The following is a 10340-nucleotide window of genomic DNA, read 5'->3' as shown; positions in this document are numbered from 1 at the left end:
AATTGGACCCGTCCAAAATATTTATTAGATTGAATTGAACTTAATCCATTTATACTGAATTCACATTGAATTGTACGGATTGGACCCAATCCGGTCCGATTGACGAGTAAAAAATTAGCCTCACAAGAAAAAAAGAAAAAAAAAAAATAGAGTTGATGAAGTCCATATTGTAGGAGAAAAGATAGGCCATGGAGAATTACGTCAATCACTCATATGTCATATCTGCCACTTCTAGGCCATGCTCTCTGTCGACTATCGTGCCTTTTTGGCTTTTGAGTTTTGACCTACGCTCTGCGTTCTTTACTCTTGGTCTTGGGCCGTGCCCCTCTCTCTTGGTGGGCCTTACACTTCTTCTCTCATACCCAGCCCTTTATTGTACACAGATCGACGCCCACAGAAATAAGTATATTTTTGTTTTGTTTAAAAAAAAAAATTGTTTACGAACTTATGACTCGTGTCAACTGTCCATGCGTCAAAGTTGTTCTTACGAATTACGATTGAGTTCAGATCTGCGGCCCACAGTGTCCGACAGCATATCTCCGCCGTGTATTAAGAATATCTCTCGACATCATCGAAACTGATACTATCATCGGAAGATATTCTCAATGCACGGCAAGAATGTGCTGTGAGACACTGTAGGGCGCAGATGTGAAATCGTTACGACTAGGGTTCCAGTTTCAAGTTTCAACCTGCATAAAAATTTATTATCTTCGAAATTTCAATTCAACCCTCGCGAATCGCGATCGGACTGGGCCCACATTCCTTTCTGATCCCGCATTGAGAGTTACGCATGGACGCATGGTGGGTCATACGATACGCCTTGTCAACTTGGTACGTGGGACCCACCGTACGGAATGATGTAGGATATCCTAATTGACCAAAAGAGTGTCTGTTGAGTGCTGACCATTCCTACCCGCTTTTACGCCTGACTGTTCTGTTGTTGATCAGATGAGCGCACTCTCGTGAGTCTTGAGCGGCGAGCGCCCCATCGTCTTTATAACGCATTGGCTGATAGTTGATACCAAAAATTTCAATCAATAAGCAACGAACACATTAGAGTGCTCACGACTTACCCAGTGAGAGCGCGCCCGTAGAGTCGATCACCGCCTCAACAACAGTAATCATTTGAGCTCGATCTAGTGGGAAACACGGGAAACATAGGGCCGGGAACGGGATCTGCTCCGCACACTCACACTGGGACGCCTCACACTCACACATTAGAGTGCTCCCGTCTTACCCAGTGCGGGATCTACCATGCATTGGAAACATCTCCGGTACTGATAACTTATTATTTACGGAATCGATTTGAACCGTTGAACGAGTATTGCCCGATACGTATCGGCAGATAACACGGTACCGTACGAAATGCTAGTTATCGGAATTATCCCGATAAATTGGTTGTTGTGAGACCCTGAATCTCGAAGCCTGCAGTCTCCTGTCTAGGAATGGCAACGGGGCGTAGCGAGGACGGGGAGCCTCTCCCCATCCCCGTTTCTATTCTCGCTAACGGGACAAATCCTCATCCTCATAAGGATCCCATTCTCTGTATTTTTTTATAATGTTAATGATTTTATTTTTATTTTTTTATTTTATTTAAAAAATAAAAATAAAATAATTAAAATTTATAATCTATTAAAAAATTTAAATATATTTAACCATATTTTCAAAACAAATACATAGACGTATATATATATATATAATATATATATATATTTATATATACATATATATTAATATAGGGATCACACGGGCGGGGATGAAAATTTCCTCATCCCCGTCGCAGTGGGGAAAATCATCCCCATCCCCACCCCATTCGGGCCATCCCTACAAGTCCTGTCGTGAAGCATCATAACCTTGCCACGTAACCCGTAACACTTCGTAAAGCGAATCAATGCACAGAACATTTGAAGTTGGCACAAGCAAGACTGCTATGATGTGGGTCCCACTTTAAGTTGATTATTTTATATTATTTCTGTTTCTGCTTAAAAAATCCGAAGAAAATTATTTTATTTTCATTTAAAATTACGATATTTTTGAGCTTAGTGGCAGTAGTTAGCGACTTAGCGTAGCGACTAGTGAGAGCCGAGAGAGAGGTTTCTGTAGGTTCTATAAGAACGTCGATGCAGGTTTCAAATGGCGCCAGAAATTAAGGTGAGTCAGAGTAGGACGTTTATTAGGGTTCATGATTCTGGGATTTGGTTTTCCGATCACGGTAATTTCTTGCAACTTCTTTCTGGGTTTTGTTTGTTGCTCTTTTCGCCGGTTAATCTATCAATTGATTATTTTATTGTTGTGCTTCGGGGTTCCAGTAGATTTCTGAGCTGTCTGAATTGAATTGATTCAATTCTTATCGGGCTTCCAGTAGTTTATCCGTAACTCACTAACTTGGTTCGGTGTTCTGAGATTCATTTTGGAAAAAAAAAGAGTTTTTTTAATCGTTTTATGCTGTTGTTCAGCTCTTCTTAGCTTGGTGTTCTGACCCATTTTGTATTTTTGGTTGTAGATTTGTATGGACTCGTGAGGATAAGATCTTGATTGATGTTTCTTCTAGTAGAAATGAAGACCAAGCAAAACTTCTTGAGAGTGTAGAGCAATTCGACTTCGTAGTTCAATTAATGGAGTATTCTTCGTCTATCTCGCTTAGTCATTAAAAGCTTTTAGTTGTGTTGAATTTGTTTTTGCTTTTCTTTCTCCTTTAATTTCGGAAGAAGTAGGACAATGGTATCTAGACCTTATTCGAATCTCTTGGAGCTGGCCTCTGGCGAGTCTCCATCCTTCGGGCGTATGAGCCGGAGAATTCCCCGTATAATGACGGTAGCCGGCATAATTTCAGACTTGGATGATGACCCAGATGATAGCGTCTCCTCTGATCTTTCTTCCTCTGCTCCTCGTGAACGAACCATCATAGTAGCAAACCAGCTCCCGATTAGGGTCCATAGAAAACCAGATAACAAGGGCTTGTCTTTCAGCTGGGAGGAAGATTCACTTCTTCTCCAGCTGAAAGACCGTCTTGGGGACGGCGAAGTTGAGGTCATCTATGTAGGTTGCCTCAGGGAGGAGATTCACCCAAGTGGGCAGGATGAGGTCTCTCAGATCCTACTTGACACCTTCAAATGTGTTCCTACCTTTCTTCCATCTGACCTGTTTAGCCGATACTACCATCGGTTCTGCAAGCAACAGTTATGGCCGCTGTTCCATTACATGTTACCGCTCTCCCCGGACCTAGGCGGCCGTTTTGACCGATCACTGTGGCAAGCGTATGTATCGGTAAATAAGATCTTTGCAGATAGGATTTTAGAAGTGATCAACCCGGAAGATGATTTCGTCTGGGTCCACGATTATCATCTGATGGTGTTGCCTACTTTCTTGAGGAAGAGGTTCAATCGGGTGAAGCTTGGATTCTTCCTGCACAGTCCGTTTCCCTCTTCCGAGATCTATAAGACATTGCCTGTCAGGGAAGAATTATTGAGGTCCTTGTTGAACTCTGATCTGATTGGATTCCATACATTTGATTATGCCCGGCATTTCCTGTCTTGTTGTAGTCGGATGCTTGGGCTTACCTATGAATCAAAGAGGGGTTATATTGGGCTTGAGTATTATGGTCGGACTGTGAGCATTAAGATCCTCCCTGTTGGTATTCACATGGGTCAGCTCCAGTCAGTATTGAGTCTTCCAGAAACCGAAGCCAAGGTTGCAGAGCTCATCAAGCACTTCATTGATAGAGGAAGAATTATGCTACTTGGTGTGGACGATATGGATATATTCAAGGGAATTACCTTGAAGTTGTTGGCTTTTGAGCAATTGCTCGTGCAGCACTCAGAGTGGCGGGGGAAGGTGGTATTAGTGCAGATAGCAAACCCAGCCAGGGGAAGGGGAAAAGATGTGAAGGAAGTGCAGGATGAGACTTACTCAACTGTGAAAAGAATTAATGAGACATTTGGGCAACCTGGATATCAACCTGTTATTCTGATTGATAAACCGCTTCAGTTCTTTGAGAGAATTGCATATTATGTGGTTGCTGAGTGTTGTCTGGTTACAGCTGTGAGGGATGGGATGAACCTCATTCCATATGAATATATCATTAGTCGGCAAGGGAATGAGAAATTGGATAAAGTCTTGGGGCTGGGCTTGTCCTCTCCTAAGAAGAGCATGTTAGTTGTTTCTGAGTTCATTGGGTGTTCACCCTCTCTGAGTGGAGCGATCCGAGTTAACCCATGGAACATAGATGCTGTGGCAGAAGCAATGGACTGCGCCCTTGAGATGGCAGAACCAGAAAAACAACTAAGGCATGAGAAACATTATAGGTATGTTAGTACTCATGATGTTGGGTATTGGGCACATAGCTTCCTACAGGATTTGGAGAGAACATGCAAAGATCATGTGAGGCGGAGATGCTGGGGCATTGGATTTGGTTTGGGTTTCAGGGTTGTGGCACTTGACCCAAACTTCAGGAAGCTTTCAATGGAGCACATAGTGTCAGCCTATAAAAGGACCAAAACTGGAGCCATCCTTTTAGATTATGATGGAACTCTGATGCCTCAGGGTTCTATAGATAAGAGTCCAAACTCTAAATCTATTGAGATCTTAAACAGCTTGTGTAGAGATGAGAATAACATGGTCTTCCTTGTAAGTGCTAGAAGCCGGAAGCATCTCAGTGAATGGTTTTCTCCCTGTGAGAAACTGGGGATTGCTGCAGAGCATGGCTACTTTCTAAGGTGAGTTAAACTTTGAATCTGCATTTTGTGTCTTTACTTTACAAACTTGAACCGCATGTGAGAATTGAACTGGTGCTTAAATGATTCCAGGTTGAAGCGAGATGCTGAATGGGAAACATGTGTTCCTGTGTCAGATTGCAGTTGGAAACAGATAGCTGAGCCTGTGATGAAGCTGTACACAGAAACAACTGATGGATCCACAATTGAGGACAAGGAGACAGCATTGGTATGGTGTTATGATGATGCGGATACTGATTTTGGGTCTTGCCAAGCTAAGGAACTTCTTGATCATCTTGAGAGTGTCCTTGCTAATGAGCCAGTTTCGGTCAAGAGTGGGCAGAATATTGTAGAGGTTAAGCCACAGGTGTGGAGTCATATCCATTTATCAAGTTATCAGTTTCTGTCATCATTGAGGGATCATCATCAGAACATACTAATCCTGGCTGTCTCTATATGTGCAGGGGGTGAGCAAGGGACTTGTTGCTGAACGCCTACTTTCCACCATGAAGGAGAAAGGAATGGTGCCAGATTTTGTGCTCTGCATAGGAGATGACAGATCTGATGAAGACATGTTTGAAGTGATAACCAGTTCCATTGCAGGCCAATCTTTAGCTCCTAATGCAGAAGTTTTTGCATGTACTGTTGGTCGAAAACCCAGCAAGGCCAAGTATTATCTTGATGATACAGTAGAAATTGTTAGATTGATGCAGGGCCTAGCCTCTGTTTCAGAACAATCATTCTCCCTGTCATAAAGATTATAGTTTTCAGTACATATAGATGAGGGGAATTCATTCAGGCTCCTCCTTTCATTGTAACTGTATAGGCAGAGTGGTGTAATTTTCTACTCTTTTTCTTGATTATCTTTAGAAGCTGTAAATTATTCTATTACCATGAGAAGGTCCATGTGGTTACCTTCTAGTGTTTGATTTAGCATAATACACCTGTAAATTGATAATACAATTTGTGATATAAATCGTAAGCTTGTAGTTTTCAACTTTTATCCACAATGTGGTATTAGACCCTCAGACTAAGAAGAGTTTCTTGAGATCACTTATAATGGAAGATTTAGAATTCTCTTGTTGGGTGGGTATGTAGATTACAGGTTACACTTGAATGCTTCAGTTTCTTTCTCCGGGGGTCCTTGATATAGGTTTTTATCCTCAAGTGGCCTTTTCATACTGCCCTTCTCTTTTAATCTTGTTTATAGATCTTACAGTGTGCTGTTGTTCTAGTACTAGATATGACTTCTAATGGACTAACTTAATTTCCGTTGTCCCCCATTGTCCAACTTTTGGGTAAATAGATAGGGTTTTAGCAAATTATATGTAGTACTTGCTGAATATTTCTACCGCAGAGATTGTATCTTTGCTGATTTCTTCCTATGTTCTTGGGTGGTGACTGGTGAGGTATTGTAACTTGTGGGTTCCAACTTCCAATTGAAGTTCCTGATGAAAGATAGTATTGAGTTGTTTCAGAGTCATTGTGATCTAAATTTCTTTTCTTTATGCTATGTTTGGTTTGAAGGAAAGAGTAGGGAAAGGAAGGAAGGTTTCTCTGCATTTCCCTTCCTTTCCCTACTCTTTCCTTCAAACGAAACATAGGCTTAAGTCTCCCTCCTAAATCAGTACCTGTCATCTTTATCTTGCTATTAGAAATAGGCAAGCACCTCTGAACATTATGTTAATTGGTTAGACTAATTATCAAATAGCAAATCTCTGAGGCTAATTCACCAGTGTTGAAATAAAAAAAGAAAAAAAAGATCTTTTGCTCCATATCTTTCCCCCTTCTATTTTTTTACATTTATTCTGGTATTCCCTCGGATGTGTCCGAGGGCATACTGTTATCTTGTATGCGACCTTATCAACAATGTAATTGCATGTTCTTGCATGATCTCATATGCTAATTCCCACGATTGGTGAAATTCATAAATAATTCCAGCTGTGATTTTCGATCAGGTACTTGAAGCAGGTTTCCCATGGATGGCCTGTATACTGCGTTCCAGCAAACCTACTAGCTGGAACTTTTGATGGGTTAAGGGAATTATGTTGGGTCTGTACTCTGTAGGTCAATTTTTGACGAATTGTTCTATGTTGAAATCTCTGCCACGGTGTTGAGACCCACATACAGGAGCTGCACTGAGCTTCAACAAACTTTTCAATCGCAAACCAAATTTTTTCCAACTTAGAGGCACCATTAAAATTGGTGTTTTGTACGATGAACCTGATGCCCATTTCCAAAATGAACCCCACATGTTGCATACTTGCATATCTTGGAGTGGGCCATAACCTGGAGTTCCAAGTTGTCTGGTGAGATGTATGGCTTTAGCAATAAATTAGTGATTGCTACTGTTGAGTGTTGGGAGGTTGGCTGATTTGGTGATTGTCAAATGCTATATTGTTGAGATGCCTCAGTAAACTATCCCATTCAAGGCCCTAGGGACTGGGGAGTGATTGAGCTAGTTTTTTTAGGCAAGCACCCGCAGCGCAAGACACACATACAGAGAGAGAGAGAGAGTCGTTTTGGCTTTTGCAGTTAAATTCATTCGGCTTAACCAGTTGATGGTTGACTATCCTAGTCCGGTGGTATATATACAGCACAGAAGTTTTTCATCCCAGACCCAAGCACAAGTACTCGACAAGAGCGGGTCTATAACCCAGTGATCCTAGAAGGTCAGACCAGTCTACAAGGGTGATGCTCATGTATGACCAAGGTTCAAAACATGGTTTTTAAAAGCGAACCGGTCAGGGGTCCGGTTACCGGTTTGAACGGTCCGATCATTTGACTTGAACGGCTGACCTGTTCTGATTAAAAAATAAATAAAAAAATTGGAAAACGGTCAAAACTGTTTGAACGGTTAATCAGCCGATTCAGCGGTTTACTGATCAAAATCAACCGTTTTAAGGGAAAAAGCAGTTTTGGAGTAAAACGGAATCGGTCAGATGACGGATTCCCGGTTTTTCGGTCCGACCATCCGGTCCAATCCGGTTTTGAAAACAGTGGTTCAAAGTGTACTCTCGTTACAGAATTCTTGATTATCAAAAGTTTTGAACGGGTGGAACTCTTCTGTTTTTTCGTAAGTTCACAGTGGATATAGTACGAGACATTAATGAATTGTTCCAGCGGGGGCGCAGTTTTGAATCTTGCTATTATTTATTAAAGAGAAGATTTATTGGTTTGATATTGTACTCTTCATTTAAAAGAGTAAAAGGATGTCAGGCAGTGATTAGTATAAAAAAAAAAAAAGACATTAATGATTAAAACTTTTAAAATGTCCAAAAACCCTAATAGAGCGTGTTGTGATATTTGAATCTTGTGTAATGGCTTGGATTTCATCTGGTTCTTCACAAAACCGGTTCAGTCAGACTAACACATTTTGGATGCCATTGAAACAGGACTTGGATTAGTAAGCACCTTACTTAGGATAGAATCATGGAATGGCACCCTGTGTAGTATTACTACGACCTTAGGTTGTAAAATCCATGCTAAAATGTACATGAACATAAAAAAAAATTGGTTGGCCTGCATTTAGGTAGTTAAGGTACTTTTCGACATCTCAGTTGGACCTCAGGCCCTTAGGCTCTCCTGGGGGAGTTGCTATCCACAATGAGTGAGATACCCCTCTTGTGCCTTTGAGATTTCTCGTGTTAAGGTCTAACCCAACAGTCATGAGCATGTGCTTTAGATCCTCTTTCAAGATATTTTTGTTTTAAAATCCAAGGTAGCTAGCTACCCTTCCACTTAAAATGGTTGGACCACTCATCAGATATCTTTACCAGCAAAAGATACCACATTTGGGCCCAATTCAAGGATCAACCATCTTAAGGAATCAGACCTTTTCTAATGTTAAATAACATCAAGTTATTTTGAATTAAATCTAAGCTTATTATAAAATTGTCTTTGGTTTTTCAATTTACTGTGGTGTGCATCAATCCTTGGTTATTTTGTGTTTCAAAACCATCCACATATATATGGTTCCAAAACATGCCGCAACATCTAATGGGTTTGTTGTGTTTCAGAATGCCCACTTGCTATGTATATTTAGTAATAGAAATTAAGAATATACTACATTTGCTTATCAGAAAAAAAGAAAAGAAAGAAAAGCACATCAATATAGCTGTGTGGCTGGTGGTGTTCTATTGTTGTCTTTCTGCCTTTTTTTATGTGCTTTGTATGTTGGACATTTTTGGTTTCTGTTGAATGCTTTCCACCAAAAAAAAAGGAACAGCTTATCATCTAAACGTGGCAATTTCAAACCCAATTATCCAAGCCCCAGACAGTATAGTGTTAGAACATGAATAAAAAGAAAAAGTCGTCTCGCGTGCTTGTTGTATAGACAACTTCATCCAAAAATCACATGTGAGTAGGAGTTTTCAGTGTCAAGTGGGGTGTATGTATGACCAAGTTACTGAGTCTGAGTAAGACTCGAAATGAAACAAATAGTGCATAGATGGTTTTGTCATAGCCTATTATGATTTCATCTTTTCATGACCTAATTTTATAAATTCATTTGCAACCAATAAATCAACAATCAAAACCCATGTGATACTTCATTGTTTGGTAATGGCTCGAGTCACATGACCTAATTTTGGCTAGCAGAATCTTTGATTGTCGTAGACCTTTGGATGATGTGGCTTTGTGTAATCAGTGGCAGACAGCATGAGCTAGGTCAATGTGCACCAATAAAGCCACAGGATGGGCATCTGGGTTGGGTGGACAAGTGGCCTTCACTTTGGGATGGAGTGCGGGAGGTTGGGTGACTCAGCAATTAGTGGGGATGGACTCGGTGCAAACAAAATGGAAGTTGAGTGACTCAAGGCAAAAGCGAACTCTCCTTTTTGTAAAGGAGAGTTTGGTCTGATTCTCCTGATTTGGCTATCCAAGGTTTTGAGCTATGACTAATTGGTTTCTTTTAGAAGAGCCCCCTGCAATGCACAAGCCGGTGTTAAAGATGACTGACCATTTTTACAGGTGATTTGATTACTGGTTTTTTAATAAAAAGGAAATTGAATCGGTTATGAGTAGGCTGACACGGACAACTGCCTTTTAGAATATAGTAATAGACTAGAAGAGATCCGGGCGATGCACTAGATGATATTCAGTTTTTTCTAACTTAAATAGCCTCATATTTAATTTATTATTTTTAAAATTCAAAGAAAAGCACAATTTCTAAAAGGGTTGGAAAGCAATGGACAACTGCATTTTAGAATACAGTATACATAAAGTTTTAACTTTTAACTTTTAATTGCATACCCAAAAAAAAAGTGGAGCAGGTTGAAGAGGAATATGACCTTCCTTGTACCAAAGTGTTGTGTGGTTGGACTAGTAAGGGGGTATTTGGCAATATAATTGATTTTGTTTTTTTAGAACAACAAAATTACTGACAATCTAAAAAACCAACATAAATCAAACTTAGCCAACACCCCTTGAAATGGCTTGAGTACACAATTCGAAGCAAAGTTCAAAATATTGATATGATAATGCCATAACCAAAAATGTGAACCAGTGATAAAACAACACATCACGACCAACATCTTTAAGGCTGTTAAAGTCTTGATAATAAGCATACCTCGTGAAATGCGAGTCAATGAAGACATAATTGGTTGGAATCTTGTTTTAACATGAAAA

At 40.3% G+C, this 10340-nt stretch overlaps 1 protein-coding gene across 2 annotated transcripts; it reads left to right on the top strand.

Annotated features, from left to right (window-relative positions):
- The first annotated feature begins 1991 nt into the window (after positions 1-1991).
- LOC148863989 (alpha,alpha-trehalose-phosphate synthase [UDP-forming] 6-like) lies at positions 1992-5709 on the top strand. Of its 2 annotated transcripts, none has more exons than XM_088980565.1 (4): positions 1992-2151; positions 2504-4715; positions 4806-5079; positions 5177-5709. In XM_088980565.1, the coding sequence occupies exons 2-4, from the start codon at positions 2719-2721 to the stop codon at positions 5465-5467; spliced, it is 2562 nt and encodes an 853-aa protein (XP_088836691.1). In that variant the 5' UTR covers positions 1992-2151; positions 2504-2718; the 3' UTR covers positions 5468-5709. The 2 variants fall into 2 exon arrangements, with proteins under 2 accessions (XP_088836691.1, XP_088836690.1); XM_088980564.1 differs by having other exon boundaries at positions 2045-2212.
- The last annotated feature ends 4631 nt before the right edge of the window (positions 5710-10340 follow it).

This window comes from Nelumbo lutea, chromosome 3 (genome assembly GCF_056320005.1).
Source record: "Nelumbo lutea isolate HS-2025 chromosome 3, American lotus-T2T, whole genome shotgun sequence".
NCBI lineage: Eukaryota > Viridiplantae > Streptophyta > Magnoliopsida > Proteales > Nelumbonaceae > Nelumbo > Nelumbo lutea.
The sequence above is the reverse complement of the archived record's forward strand: the minus strand, read 5'-3'. Positions and strand labels throughout refer to the sequence as shown.

Bases quoted from the DNA above. Each gene is read 5' to 3' on its own strand.
- LOC148863989 (XM_088980565.1), top strand. From the start codon at position 2,719: ATGGTATCTAGACCTTATTCGAATCTCTTGGAGCTGGCCTCTGGCGAG. The intron at 4,716-4,805 runs GTGAGTTAAACT...AAATGATTCCAG, and splicing joins GAGCATGGCTACTTTCTAAG to GTTGAAGCGAGATGCTGAAT. The intron at 5,080-5,176 runs GTGTGGAGTCAT...CTATATGTGCAG, and splicing joins TTGTAGAGGTTAAGCCACAG to GGGGTGAGCAAGGGACTTGT.